Genomic DNA, 20425 nt, shown 5'->3' with positions numbered 1-20425 from the left:
AAAATTTACGAATGTCTACAGTAGGTTTAAGAGTTTAAGACAATTCTGATCAAATCAAACCTAATAAGGAAAATTATGTTGAAAATCACTAGGGAGTAAGGAAATTTGTATAATTAAAGTTTTATTAATTCAATAAACTTCATTTATTGCTGGAAAGATTTCCTTGGGTTATTTTTAAATTTATGTTTAAAAGTTTATATTAAAAAAACACAAATTCCATACTTAATCAAGAAATTTATTTAAACCTCTATTGTATTTTGTTAACAGCTGTAAGTTGTTCCTAAAAAATGTTCATTTTACAATAATTGGATATTTCTTCCTTCAGCCTGTAAATAAAACTATTAATTAAAACATAAAAAAATTATCATCAAAATGAGGAATTTGCAAAAGGGGAACGGTCTTTTACAGTAAGTAAAAGCACAATTTTTTCATGCAGTTTACCCTCTTGTTCCCATTTTTTTAATATAAGATGTGGGTGTCCCTTACTAAGCAAAAGATTTTAACATGCAGAATTTTTCATAATTCCCATATTTTTAATTTAATACTTTTCAAAGCAGTTTAAGGATAAAATAATTTTTAAAAAAAACCTATAAACGATTTATTATAAGAAAATTAAACTTTTAACTGCTCTATTTTAAATTTTTAAGATAAATAATTTACAAATTATGGAGAAGCAAATGCTTCAAAAATATTCTATCTATTGCTTTATATTTATACTTGGGGTTCCAACTGCTTTATTTTTAATTAAGTCTCATATGAGAAAATTAAAACTTTTGCAGCAATTTCCCCGGAACAACTGCTATGCTGGAACCCGGAAATTAATCAGCAACCGGATCTCGGCCAGGATCAGGACAGCACACCACAGGAACAGCACCATGTGACTGCCACAGCTCACCAATTACAGCATACTACTGCGCCTGTGGTTACAGACAATACAAAAATACTGTCAGAAGAAATTTTAGTTACAGTTACAACAAATATTTTCCACCACAATCCTACACAATACTGCATAACAAATTTAAAATTATATAGTTAATTTTCAATTTTCAGTTCTGTTGTACAGAATATTATCTCTAAAGAAAATAAAAATTTTAAACTTGAAATGCAGTACAACTAACTTACCAAATTAGAGAACCATACAAGATGAGTTTTTATTAATACACACATTAAATTTTCCATAATTCAGAGCTTACACAAAAATTACTAAATAAACATGTAAATATATTGAAACTACACGCACACATGCTAAAAAATATTACGCTAACAACACACTAACAATGAAGTATTCTTATATTTGATGCTGAATATCAATAGTTTACAATTTAAATGAATTTTACCAGAGATACGAGTCTCTTACATCATAAAAGTACAAAATAGCACAGATACAAAAAAAGAAAATTAACCTTTCAAAAGACCTGAAGATTCATTCATGCTGCTTTTCCAGTTTAGTAAAGAAAGAGCTTCACAACATTCACAGCAAGTTAACCTTCAGCTTCAGCACTTGGGGAGCGACTTCTGCTCACACTTCGCTGCATCTCATTATCATTGTTATCCTTCCCTGGACTAACACTTCTACTTCTGCTTCTACTGCAGGACTTACTGGGGCTAGGACTTTTGCTTGCTCTTTCTCCATTTTTATCCCTACTTCTGCTTCTTGAGCGACTTTTAGATTTACTTTCCTTTTTCTTCTTGCCAATGCTTTCTGATCTCGACCTGTATTGGAAAAAAAATACTTTAGCTTAATTATAATTGAAACTTTTTCTTTTATACTTCACTATACACATAGCCAATATGAGCAGGACATCTCAAACTTATTATTTTCAAATTTAACACATTTTAAATCTTTGGTTCATCACAATTCAACATATAATAAAAGGCAGCATAGCAGCCAACCTTCAATTAAGAAAAATCATTATGTTTTTGCATGAATACCAGAATTCTTGAGGAGGTTTTCCTGCTGCTTAGCGATGTCATTCGAAGAACTCCAAACTGATTATCAAGTCACTTTACAATGCATGAATGAATTATGATGTAAAATATATTAATATTTAATTAGATAATATAAATTTCATGTTCTTCAGCTAATTTTATCTTGTGATTTTCTTATGCTTTTATGCTGACAGAATTTGGTGCATGGAAGGAAAGTTTTTATTTATCAAAGTACTTTTAAATGCAAAGGAAGTAAAATCAATAATAAATCTACATACTATTGCATTGATAAACTCAGTAATTCACTATACACTGACGCAAAAGAAATGTAAATACAATACAAAGTCCGAAATCCGGACTCGTCGGGACTTCCGAGATTCCAAATTTGGGATTTTTCCAAGATATTAGATCATCAATTTAAATCTGGTAAAAATAATAACTCAGCTTGTCATTAATTTTTTCAATTCATTTTAATTTCACTTCAAATTCAAACTGTCCAACAAAAACTGGAGTCGGAGTCGACCTGTTTTTAGCAACTCCAGCTGAGACTCCTTTTACCCCCAAATCTGCCTCCACAGCCCTTGCTTGCAACCACACAAAATGCCAACAAAATCAGTCCCAACGAATCCGGATTAAAGACTTTGTACTGTACTTTACTAGGCGAATTTTCCAAATGTTACAACCGAATCCTCGTTCCAACAGACAAAAATTATTTTGTTTTTCTCATCATGATGAAAATCATAACTTTTTTTTTTTTTTTTTTTTTTTTTTTTTATGGACACGTTTCACCGTTTCTAGTGGGCATTTGTATGCATTTTCTCGAATTGTTCCTGTAGCACTAAAACCTTTACTTTTTAGATGACACAGAAAATGAAATCCTAACTGACAGTTCCTTTGTTATCCATTTCAAGTTTTGAGTTTTTTAAACTTTTTCACTGTTTTTAAAACTTATTGACTAAAAACACTGTTTTTCGAAGACTGAATCTTTTTTCAGTACTTTTCCATTTCGTCGGCGCAAATCTTGCCAAGCAGACTTTATTGGCGACAGGATACAGTACACACATAAAAAATGTTAACAAATGTTAATTCTAAGAATTTTTTATTTTGAAGGCATAAACATTTTAATATGGTCTAAAATTTTGTAAAAAGCCAATAAATAAAGACATTAATTTAAGAATTTACTATGCTTGTATGGTTCAACATCCTGAGTCGCCAGTTCGTATCACGTGACCCAAGTGATCTTAGATCACGTAAACTGCGCTACAAAAATGTAATTCTCTCAGTAATTATCTACATTAATTTCACATTAAATCTTAAATTCAATCTTATGGAATACAAGTTTAAATGTAAGAATTATTTCAATTTGTACGAATAGTTTACTCAGAAATTATGTAAAAACTGCAGTGCTTTACTTTGCTAGTGCATTCTCATTATATTTGATGGAATTTAACCCTTGATTTTGCCTTTTCTATACTTTCGCCTTCAAGTGAGTGGTGTGATTGCATCTTAATTAATTACCGCGAATGGTCTTGGGGCATAAAATTTAACTAGTAAAAATTCTACGTAATTGTATGCCAGTATTGAAAGAAATAATAAATGATAAATGGCTATGATTTGTTTTGAAAATAAGACGTAAAAGGTTACCAATGTCAGAAACTATTAAAAATTGAATGACTTTAAATAAATCAATTATTCATGATTAGGATCTAGATTTCAGATTTTTGTCTTATTTTGTATTTGGTGTTTGATTTGCCGAAAAAATTTAACCATTGCTAGCTGCTCCTCAAAACAGACCAACACAGACAAAAAATTATCATAATAAATAAAGGTTAAATACTTTATATGTACCTTTCATCCCTACGATGATGACTGCCAGAATGACTGCGAGAACGACTACGACGTCTTCTTGAATGAGATCTAGACCTTGACCTTCTGGAACGAAATTCAAAATTTAATAGAATTCTATACTAAGCTACAGCAAAATTTATATGTTTAAAAAACATTAAACTTAATAAATATTGCCATATTCTGACTGCCCTATCAAGCAAAATTTTCTCCCATGCCTATTTTGACATTTCAAAACTTTTCCAACTAAATTTTTCTTACATTTGAATCAAAAACACTGTATCTGTAAAAAAAAAAAAAAAAAAAAAAAAAAGAAGAGAGCTTTGAAAATGAGGCAGAAGATGCTTTTTTGATACTTTCATCAGGATTATACAATATAAATTTTGTTTTTATCGAAATCAGGAAAGAAAATATACAAAAAAAGATTTCCTTTTGCAGAACTCACATAAAAATATGCAACCATGTTCAGCAGAACTTTTAATATACTAGAAATAAATGTCCTTGACAAATTACATTCAGCTACTTTTCATGCTCACTTTCTTAAACTTGATACTGCTTATATATATATATATATATATATATATATACGGTGTTTTCAAACCAGTTCTAGAAGCATAAAAGAACTTTGAAAAAGCATAAGTCATACACATCAACTAATCAGGTAATGTATGTCATGAAATATTATGATGTAACACAGAAAATATGAAAAACACAAACTTGTTAAAGAAAACAGAAGCAATTAAAAATTATCAAGAATTTACATCTGCTCAAAAGTCAAACAGTAATGACAGTGAGACAGAGATGTTTTCACCCATTTCATGCTATTTTTTTTTTTTTTTTTAAGTTCATTGATATTACCTCTAAAAGTTCTCAATAAGTTACATTAGTTAAGGATCAAGCGATATGACAAATGTCTCAATGTACTTGGTACCTATGTGGAAAAATAAAGGTATGTCATATCTTTAATGTCTCATTCTATTTTTTGACTTTCATACACAACTCTGACCACAGTCGACAGGGAAACTTATTTTTCAACTTATCTACGTATCTTTATATCATATCTTATATCTTTATATCATAGGAAGATGATAAAAAGTAGATATATTTTAGGTTTTCCCTAAGCCCACAGCCTGTTACAGGCCAAGGCTCTCTGCAAGTTTCCTCCACCTGATATTCCACCACCACCATATATTTTAGGTTAGTTTTTAATTTAGCAATATTTATAAATTATTCTCATGTAAATGTACATACTCTCCATTTTGCTGAAATTTACTGGAATATGACTACGTTTATATTAGTTTTCTTTTTTTAATGCTGTCTATTGTATACTTGTTCCAACACTGCATTTTGTAAAAGCTATGGCTAATCTTTAGAATATGATAACAGGTAGTTTGGTGACATTTTTGGTAAGGCGATAAAGGTTACTAGCTAGGACTTCAGCAATAATCTGAGAAGTACACAGTTCGAATCAGATTATTTTGTCTCAGAGAAATGAGAGATCATGAGACATCTCGTGACATTTTCCGGAAAATTGCGATCATGATTTTAGCTAATAAGCACTTAGAAGCAATTTCGCTGCTAAAGTGCAGAATCCCCCACTTATTTGATTGGCACTTTTTACAAAAGTAAGAAGAATTGGATTTTTGCCAATTTTCTTTGATTTTTTTTGTTCTCACAAAAGCCCACTGGACGAAAGCGCATGCGACAAAAGCCCACAGAAAAAAGCCCACTATGATAATTGCCCACGCGACAAATACCTACAGCGACGAAAGCACACTTTGATAAAAGCCCATGTTGATAAAAGAACACAAGCCCACGTTGATAAAAGCCCACACTGATAAAAGCGCACATTATCAAAAGGGACTTATGGTTTTTTACTACTATACCATGTATTTATAATTTTAATTATAATAAATGGAGTATTCAGATCTGAATTTTAATGTCTCAAATCTATGTCTGTTTGTATATTTTATCACTTTATTTAATTTATTAGGTTGAAAGCAAACTTTCTACTGATTAGCTATAATGTTTCGATGATAAATCTGAAATTGCATTTTATTATTTATTTACTTATTTAACTTTGGTATGTGTATGTGAAAATGAAAAATATCATTGTGGAGTTTCTCACATGCTGTTTTTAAGGTAATATGGCTGAGATTAAATATAATTATGTTTCATTATTAAAACTATTAACTTTTTAATTAAAAAACTTGATTTTTTTTTATTTCTTTTTAGTTTTTCCTTTAGTTGCTTTTACTTCCTTTCTGGTTTAGGAATATTAAAACAGTTAAGCATAATGAAAACTTGGCTAAGAGATATTTTATTCTTTACTGTAGACTGAGCTTATTATCAAAGTTTAAATATATTTCTCATTGAAAGCTTTTTTGAATGTAACAATCATAATTTGGCGATTTTCTAGATATTTTCTTTTAGATTTCTGAATAAATTAAAACTGTCAGCTTACACCCTGTCAGAAAATGAATTCCAAATGTAACCTCTTAATCTTTCAATTACAGCAATTTGGAATAGTGTTTTTAATTTTCATTTTATTTATTTATTTATTTATTTTGGGGGGGATGGAACAACTCTTAGAAGTCAACATATCTACAAATTTAAGTACAATCACCTCAAAATATAGTAATAAATATGAAGCATTTTATTAGAAATTAATTACAAAGAACTTATTTGTAATTAGTGAAGATTACAAAGAACTATGCATATAATAACATCTAATAAAATTTTGTAACTACATAAATTTATATTTATAGTCATCAGATTCAAAGTTCAGCGTTTTTAATTCTAAGTATACATATTATATAAATTCATCATTCATTAATAGTATAATGTATAGTAAAAGAAAATTAGCATTAATGTTTTAAATTGTAATATTTTAATAATTTGTCTTGCATTTGCTGTATATTTGTTCAAGATGTATGGATGAAAAATACACACTAAAGCAGCTAATTTTAAGTAACAGCTGATTGTGAAAGAAAAATTACAGTGCTCTTAACTAGTTATAGTGCTAATTCAGAAGTCAAACATCAAAAATCAGCATTAACGCTGATTTTTGACTTCTGAATTAGTATTTATTCGGCGTGTTATTGTCTTAGTTATAGTGCTTTTAAATCTCCCTATTGTAAATAGCCGCTTTCTAGTTGACATCAGATTAAATTAATTAATAATTCCATTAAACGATCATTCAGCCTTTCCTTCCCAAAACTTGGAAAAGTACATATGTCTTTGTTTAAATATGCATTATTTTTAATGCAAATTAAACAAGTATAAAACATGTTGGTAAATACTAAAATTTGACTAAAAGTGCTTTTTATATTCATAAACTAAATCTAAATACTTAATACGTAAAGAAAAGGTTGACTAAATTACTCTCTGAAACTGTGAAATTCCCCTTAGGGCCTGATTGAGGACCCATAGTCTAGACAGAATTAGTTTTTAATAGTGACTGAATGCACAGATAATTTAATTTGTCTCACTTCTCTTATATTAACTTTTCTTATACATGCATGCATGTTTTTTGAAAATAAGACACAAATTAAAAAAAAAAAAAATTATGCTTAAAATTTGATGTTGAATTCAAAAACATTTATTTGGTAACCAGAGCTAATAAACTTGTTAATTTGAAGTATATCTTACTTGTTCTTACTAACTTCTGCTTAATGAATTATTATTAGGAAAGAACCTTAAAAACAGGTGAAACATTTCATGCTAGAAAACAAGGTATTAGAAACTTTTGAACTCATTCAATAAGGGAAAAATTATTCAAAACATAGCTCCCTAATTAAGCATTTTCTCTATTTGATCGCCAACACACGAGGTTTATAAGAAATATCTCCTACAAGTTATGTGGCTACTATTTCTGTGTTGTCGGAGTGTGAAATTCGTATAGGGAAAACAATGCATTTCGAGGTGAAGAAAATGATGTTAATTTGTTTTTCTAAAAAATAAAATTTACATTTTATGTGTTTCTTTTTCTTAATCTAGGGGAAATAATATTCAACATGTAATAACAGCATAAAAACCACAAAAGAAGTGTTCCAGTGAAATTCAGTTTCTAAATGCTGTTTAAATTTGCTTTATTGAAAGTTTTTGGCATATAAATAATTACGGTAAATTAAAATAAAGTATTTTTTAAGCGTTTACATCGAGTAACATAATATTTTTTATTGAAATTAAAATTATTTTTAATGTGCAAGATTACTTTTCTTACAATGGTTCATGGTTCTTAAAATCCTCTTGTTCTTGAGTTCAGAAACCTTCGTTATTAAAATTATTCAAATAGTTTCTTGAGTTCAGAAACCTTCGTTATTAAAATTATTCAAATAGTTTAACTTTTATATGGTTTCATATTTTTCATTTTAACTTTCATATGGTTGCGTTTTCAAGCATTTTAAAATGAAAAATATTCCTTTTACGTAAATTTTATTATATGTAATAAATTTAAGTTTTTTAGAAACAGTTCAGTAGTTTTACTTTTAAACAATGGCTTTACTTCGATATAACAGACAAGTTTAATTAGTTCATCAAAAAGTTGTTAAGAGACACTATCGAATCAGGAACTAGCATATTTTTCCACTCTGCAGTTTTATTGAAAAAACAGTGACTTATCCCTTTAAAAATGGTTAAGAAATATTTAATTCCTTTCGTTTTCCAGTTATTGAAATTCTAAATAAATCCTTAGAGAAAAAGTTATTCAAGAACTAGACTAAAGAAATGCAAGGAAATGGGTTAACTTCAGTTACAAGCGGAATTTCAGATATTGTTATTTTCTAGTAACTGACAAACATTTAAAATCCTCTTTAATTTATTCCTGACCACCCTTTAATTGCTCTCCTGCCACCTCGTTTCTTCCGAGGTGGTTCTTTGGCACCCCAGGTTCAATAGGGGATAAAGCATATAAGCAAGGCTCTCCTCTCTTTAACTGCTTTTTCACACAGCTGGGGGCAAAAGAAAAGGGACGCAATGGTTTCCCGCCTGAATAGCCAGCAGCCAGTTAGAAAACTGCAAGACAAAAGCCCACTAAACGAATGCTCTCTTAAGAACAGCACACATTTTCGGGAAATCCAAAATAGCTAAGACTTCCTGAAACATTTTATGAGTAATAATTATTATGATTAAAAATGAAATTTCAAGTGGGAATGAAATTAATTTATGTAAAATCCAAGTTGTCAAAATTTAACTAGATTATTTGAAACTGTGCTTTTTAATTCACCATTAAAGCAGTGTTTGTGATAGCACACACAAATGTTTTCGTAATCATAATAGAATACAGTACTTTTATTTTTTTCGTTGAAATGAATATTAAATTCATTATATGCAAAATTTTCTGCAGTTTTAAATTATTCTCTGTATATGATGAAAATTTACATACACTTTATACTCCTTATGATTTTGTAGAATTAAAAGAAGCAGTGTGGCCAGTATTCCCTTTCACCTCCTTTTGTCGGACTTACACGAGGGCACTTCCATTTGCCGCGTAAATATAAAAACAAAGTTACACATACATGTATATGTTTTTAATTATATTATTTAGATCGACTCTCTGTTCTATATACGTATAGGATTTTAATTCAGCCGGAGCCCAAAATGAAATGTGTTCCGCTACTTAAATTTATTATTCAATTATTTGTTACTAATTTATTTTTTATTTTATCTTTATTCATGAATCTGCTTCGTGAAGCTGAAGAAAAAAGAGAAAAAATATTTATTTTAACGTAGCATACATATCGGTGTGGGTTTTTGTCAGTGTGGGCTTTTATCCACGTGCGCTTATATCTATGAAGGCTTTTATCAATGTGCGCTTTCATTGGTGTGGATATTAGTCGTTTGCGCAATTATCCCAGTGGGGTCTTTTTGGTGGGCTTTTGTTGCGTGCGCTTTCGTCCAGTAGGCTTTTGTCTGGTCACCGATTTTTTTAAGTGAAAATAAGTGAATGTGTACATGGTAAAAGACAAAGGAGTGCGCAATGCCATTTTTGTACAATTCTGGGATTTTTTTTTAGGTGAAAATAGGTTGATGTGTACAGTAAGACCCTGCTTAACGCTGTTTCGGTTTAGCGTTCTTTTATTTCAACCCGGGGATTCTCCGAAATTGTGCGCAACGCTAGGTTTCCAAATAACATATCCGAAACAGTGTAGTTGTGTTTCTTGCTTGGTGGACGCATTTTTATCATTTGAAACATTTGTTGACATTATTGTAAGTTTAAATTTGTATAATACTATAACGATTAATACAGTGACAAATATTATAATCTTTAGTTTTTATCATGGGTGATAATAAAAAACAAGAAAGCAACCAGAAAAAGCATTTCACTGGAAACTCAAATGCAAGTGATTAGAAGATTAGATTCTGGTGAACGTCAATCTCAAATTAGCGCTGCATTGATTTTGGCAACTTCAACAATAAGGACAATTCTTAAGAATAAAGAAAAAATACTGTCATCAGCAACTGCAACTAGAATTACCCGTTCTAGAAATAACATTATAGAGGAAATGGAAAAACGACTGTCTATATGGATTGACGATGAAATTCAACGCAATATGCCATTAAGCCAATCTATCATAATGCCTTCTTAACAAAAAGGCAGAAAATTGAAAACCCAGAATAGACTGAATGATCTGACTGAGAATTTTATTTGTTTTTAAAAGTATATGCATTTATATTGTTTTTATTTTTGTAAGAAATAAATGTTTGATTTTATTTTTATTTAAAAAAACATTAAATTTAATGCCTAACCATTTTTTATCCGTCTTCCCCTAAACCCATTATTTACATGTTAAGATAGCCTCGCTTAGGGCTGTTTTGCATTACGCTCTACTTCGACGGAACGTATCCCCCGCGTTAAGCGGGGTCTTACTGTACATGGATACCAAATATGTACAATTCTTAAAAACGTGCCAAGCAGTGGGCGATTCTGCACTTTCCCCGTTTTAACTTTCCTGATTTTTTTTAAAATAAAAATAGATTGATGTGTGCATGGACAAATTTAAGGCAGTGCACAATGCCTAGTTTGTGCAATTCTGGGATTTTTTTTCAGCGAAAAGAGATCAATGCATACATGGACACAGAGTTTGTGCAATTCTTTGACTTTTTATTTTGGTTTTATGTAACGGCCATCTCGAAATAGTGCCTTCATGGTGCCGAACTTGACGTCAAAAAAGAATCGCCAAAAACCAAGGGGCTGTAACAATTGTAAACTTTTACCGTATAGGTCAATGTGTACACGGATACCAAGTATGTGCAATTCTTAAAAACACGCCAAGCAGAGGGTGATTCTACACTTTCCCCATTAAAATCACAATCTAATAAAATTTCAGTTTAAAATACATGTAATTTAATTGTTTTGTAGCAACCACTCAATAAAATATTTTATGTTTTGTAGCAACACTCAACAAAATATTTATGAATCTTTTTAATTTGAAGCCTGCCCATACATTTTACCTAATTGATATAGATAAAGGATCTTCTCTTAAAGCATCTTTTCTAACAATCAGAAATTTGTCTCAATATGCAAACCAATGCTTTCACTAGTTTCTGCATGCTTTATCTAGTAACTTGTCAAGCTTAACCTAACTTAGCAATTAAAAGTGTCCTGTTTGTACAAAAAAAAATGCATATGGTCGAACGTAAAGCTCGTTCAGATGGCTTCGTTGCAAGAAAGGTTCAAATGGTCACCATATAAAGCATTCCGTTAGAAAGAGAACATGGTTTGAGTAAAGGTTTTGGATGCTGTTTAGGAATTTTGTGTGCCACAGACTGAAGACACAGAAATTTCTAAACAAGGTAGGTGGCTATTTCCTTTGTGTAGTGCTTTTTTATATTTTATTTCTTTTTTTTTTTGTTTCAAGAAGCAGTTTATTAAAATAAGAAATCAAAGAATTGCATAAACTATGTGTCCATGTACCACCAGGGGGGCTTCGTCAAATATAGTTTTATAAAGTTCAACAATTTCAGCTTTTGTATAACTACCTCAGAACATATTTTCAATCCGTAGTCCAAGTACCAACGTTCAACCAATTTACCTACCGCTCGACTGCCGGCCAGGTCATATCCCGAAAAAATAAATGGAAAATTTCGATTCAGTAACCACGTTTCACATAAAACTATTATACAATAAACACAGTATGTCGCACTCTATATCTGCAGGTTTTTTCAAATGATACAGGAAAAAATGATAAAACACCATAAAAATATTTACGAATTAAAGAAAAGATAAAACTGTAAATTCAAAACTATAAGGAACCACTTTAAATAATGTAATTTGCAGCTTTGAAGTTGCCATTTAAAACTCATTTACATATTTAAAATACGAATATCATCAAAACAAAGCAACTGCTTCCCAGTCCAGTTTTAAAAGAACGGATAAATGCATACCTGGATCGTGAATGTGAACGTCGACGACTACGGCTCCTAGATCGTGAACGCGAGCGACGACGTCTACTAGATCGGGATCCACGCCTTTGATCTCCTGGCCGACCATATCTTGCCATTTGTACTCTCAATTCCCGACCATCCAAAATATATCCATCTAATGAGTCCATTGCATCTTCTGCATCTCGATTATCATAGAAACGAACAAATGCAAAGCCTCTACTTTCTCTTGTGTACGGATGCCGAGGAATATACACATCACCAACGTCTCCATATTTCTCGAATACTCTCTTTAAGTCTTCCGGAGTTGTACGGTAGGTTAGATTATCCACTTTCAGGGAAGTCATTCCATCAATGTTCGGAGCTCCTCTCGAATAGCTCATTTTGCCAAATAATGTTTTAACTCCAAAGCTGAAATTTAAAAAATTTCACACAAGCGACATATCACCGCAAAATGGCGCACAAGAAATCCCTTACAGTAGAAGTTTAGTTGTTAGGTACCTGAACCAAAGAATATGTACACGTTCTTTGCCCGCACCAAGTTCTAACCTCCACCTCCTTGCCCTGAACCATATTCTTCGCCTGCATTACTACCGTCAAATACATACAAATGTTTTCCTCAAATGTTATTATGTTTCTAAATATATTTACAAAAAATTTAATGTCTTTCACAACACTATGTAAATATGTATTTGAACCTTCATAAATCTTCGTGTACTATGCAAATTCATTTGTCAATTTTCGTCACAAGAAAAGAATTATGTCTGAATTTAATAATAGAGTTTTACCCTTGATCTTTATACTTTTACTTATATCTTTGAATTCATCGTTTATAATGCGAAGTCATAATTTTTATTCTTATGAATTTGGCAACAATTGTACTGAAAATTAAATCGTCTTTTAAATATAAAGCTTTGTGTTAAATGACGGTAGTTGTTGGTGACGTGAGCTTTATTCAGTAAGTTATTTTAGTGTTTGATTTAGTAAGTTATTTTAAAATACTTTTCGAAATGCAAACATTAAAAACCATCAGCAGGTTATTTCCCACCTTGGATTTTCATCCGCAGAGAACCGTTGGCGCCGTTGCATTCTTACTCGCCAAGACGATGAGCCGAGCCATAAACGTGATTGTTAGTGCATGTAAATTCAAGTTAGCAGACAAAACAATATATTAAGCATATGGTAGATGTAAAACTAACCGGTTTAACGTGATATACGATCAAGTTAGCACCGAAAAGGGGTTTTCATCCGCAGAGAACCCGTTGGCGCTTCGGGAAAGAACCCTTTGGCGCCGCTGCAGTTTTACTCGCCAGATGAGCCGAGCCGTAAGCGTGATATTTTGTAAACGTGGTTTTTAGTGATGTAAATTCAAGTTAGCAGACAATGGTAGTACACATTCACAGATAATAAGTATGTAGATATAAAACTAACAGGTTAAACGTGATATACGAAAATAAATTTCTATTAAATTCAAGTTAGCACAGAAAACAATGTATTAAACATAACGGGAAGTAAAAATTCATTTAAAAAATAACAATTAGTATTCTTATACTTACGTTTACAATATACTTATATGTATTTTCTCTAATTCATATAGAATATTAATATTTCTATTACAAATGTCTTTTTTCACTATTAAGTACTTTGCCTGTTGATTGATGTATTTCGGTAAGAGCCATGCCCATGTAATAAATTAATGAATGCATGACCTATAATATATTCATTTTACATAGTTTTAAGTATTTTTTTTTTTTTCAAGTTACTTGCATACAGCTTAAAGCATTTTACGTTGAAACAAATACCTATCCTTTTTCATAATATATTTCACAATACAAATAACCTTCAGCAGTAATAAAATTTCCTTCAGTAGCATTTTTAATAAAACTAGAACTTTATACATTTTAAAATTATTATAGGGGTTGGAAACCTCATGGTTCTGCGTGCTTACAGCTGTTAATAATTAAGAACATAACGCGAACAGCCATGTTACAAATTAGCATTCACCCCTCCCACCATAATTTCTTCCTTTGATCCCGAACTGACGACCCGAGAACCGGCATCTTTCGACGAAAACTTCTTTAATTATGAAAAAATATTTCTATCTATTCGTTGTTAAAAAATTCAGAAAAATAATAATAAATAAGAGAAAAATAATATAAATCTCCAAATGCGAACAACGACAACCTTCGCATAAGCGAATAGGATGAATTAGCTAGGTTACCAGGTTTGAACTATTATCGCCAAAGTTGGCGATGTTTACATTTACCGGGTTCTCTGCGGAAGTGCTTCCCAGAAAAGAATATATTAAGCATAAGACAACATATAAGCATTTATAACGGAAATATAAATTAGGGTAAAATCCTAGTATATGGTGCAGCCTTGGCGTGACTTTGAAAATTATCGCCAGCACCAAAAATGATCCAAAGAACGTCTATATATATATACTATACACACATAGTATATATATACTATATACATAGTATACTATGTTTAACTATGTTTTCTTTGAATGACCGGTTAATTACTCATCGTGTATGTCCCGCTTTTACTGCTCATCATAAAATAGCCAAATGCCTGTGTGCACCGGATACTAGGATTAAACCTAAATTAGTATTAATGTACTGGAATTACCTGGTTAAATGAAAAAAAATTTGTCTTAAATTCCAGTTAACACAGAAAACAATATATTCTGTACACCAGCAGTGGTTTGCTAATTTTGATGACCATGGTGATGCATCAAACTATTCTGTCATCTTAGATAATCAATAATATTTCAATTTAATAATCTATTTATGTCACACCTGCCATCCACTGAAAGGTTATTGTTAGAAAAGCATTAACAATATATTATCTTGTTGAAATTTTAAGCCATAAAAATTGATTTATTCTCATAATTTTAGATGACAATACCAATAATAAAAATAAAAGCATTACTTAATTATTTAAAGTGCACATTCTTGCGGCCTACGGAAACAAATTATTTTAGAGGTTGAAAACCTCGTGGTTCTTAGAGCTGTTAATAATTGAACGTGAACAGCCGTGTTACAAATTAGCATTCACCCCTCCTTTCATCCCGAACCGAGAACTGGCATCTATCTACGAAAATATTTCTATCTTTTCGTTGTTAAAAATTTCAGAAAAAATAATAATAAATATGAGAAGAATAATATACATCTGCAAATGCGAACAACAGGGATAATTCAACAAAATGAACGCAAGAGGAATGGTTGCAAACTTCGAACAAGCGAATATGATATATCCGATGGGTTACCAGGTTTGAACTATTATCGCCAAAGTTGGTGATGTTTACATTTACCGGGTTCTGTGTGGAAATGCTTCATATTTGCTAGTGGGAAAAAGTTAAAAAGGAATTTTGTTTTTACAGAAATGCACTTTTCTAAACTTTAATGAGTAATGTTTTTAAAATTTTATGTTTCAAACTACATTATGGAACATCAAATTTATATAAATTATGATATCAAAGAATTCAGAATGTTTCAGCAAGAAACGTGCGTATTGCTAAGTTAACAAGATTTCTATGTATATTCTGTTTCTGAATTTGTAACTAATATTGAAATCATGGTTTTACTAATTTCTAAAAGAAATATAATGTGCATAATAGAATTTTCTTCTTATATTGTGATTTAATTTCATGACAAAAAAAGTGGCAGATTACGTCTCATTTTAAACCAAATTAGATAAATTCTGGCACTTCATATGACCCTCCTCCATGGAACAGTGTACACACCAGGGTACTTAGGTGGAAGACCTTACCCCTAGTCGAATACAGTTGTGCTTTCCTAATCAATACCATAATCCCAAATAATGCCAAGTTACCATAATCCAAAGATTAACCAAAATGAGCATAACATAGGGACAGCAAATGAATAATATGGTTTTGTTAAATGCAATATAGAAAGGAACACTATATACAAAGAAATATATGGGGAACACTATATATAGAAATATATACGAAACACTATATATAAAGATTTAATATGATTTAAAGAAACTAAGTAGTTTCATTTACGTTCTAAAATTACAGAAACAAGAAAAAGACCAAGAAAGGCAAAGTATCCAAAAAACTCTTTATTTCCTAAATACAAAATGACTAAAATATACATAATGAAGTATTTTCCGTTAAAGTACTTAAACTAACAAATTGACTAATCATAAAAGTAGCTGACAAACGAGCTCCACATTTAACTATTGTATGCAACATTTCTCCTTTAATCCTTTTTTAACAGAAATATGAGACATGAGAAAAGGAGAAATCATATAAAGAATAAAGGATCTTATGCATTTTATAGATATTCTAATAAAAACTGAATTAGTAAATTTCTTTTTTAAACTCTTACACTATTTAGCATACAATATAAGAAGCTATATAGTAGAAGACTCGAAATCTGTAATCTTTCAGGTATAAACAATGAAATGCCATTGGCAATTTTTGGTGACTGGCAACAGTCAGCAAAAACTTAGCAACTGATGCTAGGTTTCTACATAAACCAATGAAGTAAGCAATTACAATTTTTTGATAATCAGTTTTATTGGGCCAGAGCGTAAGTCTGTGCCATTCTGCATTGTGAAGCCTTCCTTTTTCATTATTCAATTGTTTCTCTTCAGTTTGGAGTTTGATTGTTGCGAGCAAGCATTTGTATGTTGTTAACAGCTCGCTTTGGCAATTTTCAAGGCTAATCAGTATGAAAAGTCAAGTAGAGAAAAACGAACCCTTTTAACAGATTTATCATCACTTCCTATTACCATTTTTTCCGGGCTCTCTCAAACAATATTCAGAGATAAGAGTTTCTCTTAGAAACTAGTTAACAGATTTCTTCAACTCGAAATCACAACAGTGACTTTGTTCTACAGGAGAGGTAATGAATTCTTACATGAGCCCTGGAAGGTGATCATTGATAAAGACTGTTATTACATCACTGAGTGAACGAGTGAGTGATTATTCATTAATGATATATTGCACCAATGTCTTGTGTAATGTTTTGATTTATATTTTATACTAATAAAATCATATGGTAAAAACAGCAACCCAATGAAGAACGGTAAGGACTTATATACTGACCCAATATAACCATTGTCAAATAAACACTTTGCCAAAAGTTGCAGCAGATAAATGGTATAATCTTTTTTTTTTTTTTTTTTTTTCAACATTCTGCTTCAGGATAAAAAAACACCAGCAAAACCTTATCATGCTGAAATTCGTATACTGAAAGTGTGGCAAAATGGATAGAAAAATAATAAATGCAGAAAAAAAAAGAGGGGTTGAAAACAAATTATTCATCGACACACTTCTTCTTACAGAAGACAAAAGAAATTTACTTCATACAATTGTAATAAAAGATGTCATGTGATCAAAGGTTGTTGCTGTATGGAAGCCTATGTTATTGATTTTTTTCTTAATTTGGAACTATGGTGCTAAAATGTTCAAAAAACATTTAGTCACACAATCTTTCTTAAACATATGTACATTACAACTGTTATGAATCTTACCAGAATGCACCTTATTATAAAATTTTAATCAGCAATAATTTCATATTATTTCAGTGTATATTACATTACTTTGTTACTCTATAACAATGATCTCAAACTGACAGCGTGTGGCCTGTGTGTGGCCCATAAAGACATTTCAATTATGTATTTGTTGGAACCTGGTATTCTATATAATTCTAACCTGGTATTCTATAAGATTTTAATTATTTGAAGTCCATTTCCATTAAAAAGAAGCATGAATAATGTAACCGAAAATCTATAAATAGAGCTGATTAACTTACAATGTCATATAAATCTTATTCAAATATCTGAAGGTACATATTGTTGCGTGCGTACAGGTTCGTAATACATTGAATGCACAAGTCCGATAAAACGTGCATAAAATTTATTCTTATCACAACAAATAAAAACAAAATGCTTAAATTTCCTTAGAAATATTCGTACAATATCACAAAATTTCACAGTAGTTATTTTTTAAACTACTAAAAACGTTCAACAAAACTGGCTAATCTTTAGAATATGATAACAGGTAATTTGGCGACATTTTGGTAAGGCGATAAAGGTTACTAGCTAGGACTTTAGCAGTGTACATGGATAAAGTCAAGAGTGTGCGCAATGCCATTTTTGTGCAATTCTGGGATGTTTTTTAAGTGAAAATAGGTCGACATGTACATGGGTGATACTGTGCGTGTGCAATTCTTAAAAATGCGGCAAGCAGTGAGCAATTCTGCACTTTGTCCCAATTTCGCACCTAATCTTCGTCATGATTAAGCACTTTTGTTCCATAAGAGTTTTAGCATAAGCGTAATTCGGCTATCAGATTGTTGGAAAAAAATGTTGAGTAGAAAAAAAACATGCCTTTACTTCGTGAAAGCAAAATGGTGTCCAAACAAAAACTAGCAGGTTGCTGTAGCAGGGTTGGTCGCCAAAAAAATCGCCAAGTTACCATAATCCAAAGATTAACCCTCATTTGTCTGATGATATTTTAAGTAATGAAAATATTTTCTCACTTAGTAGCTTCCAATTTATATCTCAGGGCAATTGTTGTTTTAGTGCCGTCTGCATAATTTTGTTTAGCTCTTCTGAATAAAAGATAATGTTGCATATTATCCTTTGCTAATAAAAATTAAACGGTAGATAATATATCTATATTTATGTTATTTTTGTTATCTAGAGATATCTATATATATATTATTTTTATTTTGTTACAGATGCATTTTGAAAAGATCTAGGTGCTGAACATAAAAGCTTCAAATTTTATCTTCTTCTCCATTAATAAGTATCAGAAATCGCATTGCTTATTTATAATTATATTTCAAGTTTATTATTATCTTTAATTTTGAAACAGTGTACTCATCTTGAAGTTTTAGATATACACTGATCAGCCAAAAGAATATGATCATTCCCACACTTTTCAGTGAACTCATCTGGATGACGTGGAGGACATGTGATTAAGTGGGAATGGTATTTAACTGCTGCAGTAGAGAAAGTAAGGAATCATTTTTGCACTTACTTTTGCAAATGATGGAAAAGGCTGCTGATCTAAGTGAATTTGTAAGAGAACAGATTGTATTGGCTCCAAGGCTCGGAACGAGTATCTCCAAAACTGCACAACTCGTATGTTTTTCACAGTCTGCCATTGTTAGTGTTTATGCAAACTGGATAAATGATGGTAAAACCAGCAGTAGACACCAAGGTGTTGGACGTCCATGTATTGTCAAAGGAAAAAAAAAAAAAAAGACATCAGAGACTGTCCCACTTGGTACAACAAAATCGGCACGGGACAGTGGCTCAGCTGACAGCTCAGTACAATGTAGGTCCAAGTACAAGTGTTTTGAAATACACAGTTCAGCAAACACTGTTGGATGTGGGACTGCATACCAGAAATCCCGCTCATGTTCCTCTGTTCACCATGTGTCATTACCAACTATGCTTACAATAGGCCTAGGAACTTTGAGACTGGACCATGGATAGGTGAAAGGCAGTTGCCTAGTTTAATGAATCAGTATATCCATGGTTCATATGGTCCTTAAGAATCCTTAAAAGTCCTTAAGTTTTTTGGAATCGATTTTTGGTCCTTAAAAGTCCTTAATTTTGGCCAAAATCAGCAGAAGGTTTTTAATTTTAAATCGTCTGAAATTTCTGTCTGTTTTTACTACTGCCATTCTGAGTATGAATTAGCATTTTGGAGGAATATTTTTGACAATTCGATGACAAAATATCGTTATCTTTTGAATGAGTGAATGCGTATATGGATTATAATTTGTTCCTATTTCTAATATAAATGGTGGGATAGAGTTTCTGAGCAAGAAGTGAAACGTAAGCATTTTAAAATTATTTAATTTTTTCTAGTGAAGAGCTCTTAAACAACTTTTCGCATTTGGGGATGTGAAATCTTTTATTAAATTGCTCTAAATTTGGCGACTTATCAACATTTTGAGGATTTTAAGATCAGTTTGTATAGAAAATATATAATTCCGAGATCTGAGAATTTTTCGATGATTTTTTTAGAACATTGTAACATTGATAAATTTCATTAAAATATTGCCAATGTAATTATATTTAAGAAATAACATTAAAATAAAGCATTTTCATTTTTTGCTGTCATATTATAAAGTTTGATTTTGGCCACTTATTATACAATATTTTGAATTTGAAAAATAAGCAAGGTATATTGTTGTAAAGCATAATTTATGAAACAGTTCTTAGCAAAATAGCTATGTAATTAATTAAAAATGTTTTTAGTTTTTTCATGGTA

The 20425-nt window shown here is 31.0% G+C and overlaps 1 protein-coding gene and 1 long non-coding RNA gene across 5 annotated transcripts in view; one reads left to right on the top strand and one right to left on the bottom strand.

Annotated features, from left to right (window-relative positions):
- Window positions 1-214: 214 nt before the first annotated feature.
- On the bottom strand, window positions 215-12644 carry SC35 (SR family splicing factor SC35). Of its 3 annotated transcripts, XR_004757129.2 has the most exons (4): window positions 12163-12642; window positions 3778-3861; window positions 1404-1713; window positions 215-917 (listed from the first exon to the last, which is right to left on the bottom strand). XR_004757129.2 is itself a non-coding variant. In XM_035352245.2 (3 exons), exons 1-3 carry the CDS (start codon window positions 12540-12542, stop codon window positions 1482-1484), a joined length of 693 nt encoding a protein of 230 aa, XP_035208136.1. In that variant the 5' UTR covers window positions 12543-12644; the 3' UTR covers window positions 215-1481. The 3 variants fall into 3 exon arrangements, 2 of the variants coding, with proteins under 2 accessions (XP_035208136.1, XP_035208135.1); XM_035352245.2 differs by having other exon boundaries at window positions 215-1713; window positions 3778-3858; window positions 12163-12644; XM_035352244.2 differs by having other exon boundaries at window positions 215-1713.
- A 389-nt stretch (window positions 12645-13033) lies between these two features.
- The window catches only part of LOC118182854 (uncharacterized), a 45132-nt gene continuing 37740 nt past the window's right edge, over window positions 13034-20425 (top strand). For both annotated transcript variants that reach the window (XR_004757130.2, XR_015039420.1), the window contains exons 1-2: window positions 13034-13117; window positions 18879-18946. This is a non-coding gene — a long non-coding RNA (uncharacterized LOC118182854). The remainder of the gene's footprint in view (window positions 13118-18878; window positions 18947-20425) is intronic.

This window comes from Stegodyphus dumicola, chromosome 2 (assembly GCF_044657685.1).
Source record: "Stegodyphus dumicola isolate Sdum_Otavi_A_Nest chromosome 2, ASM4465768v1".
Lineage (NCBI taxonomy): Eukaryota > Metazoa > Arthropoda > Arachnida > Araneae > Eresidae > Stegodyphus > Stegodyphus dumicola.
This window is presented reverse-complemented; position numbering and strand designations above follow the sequence as displayed.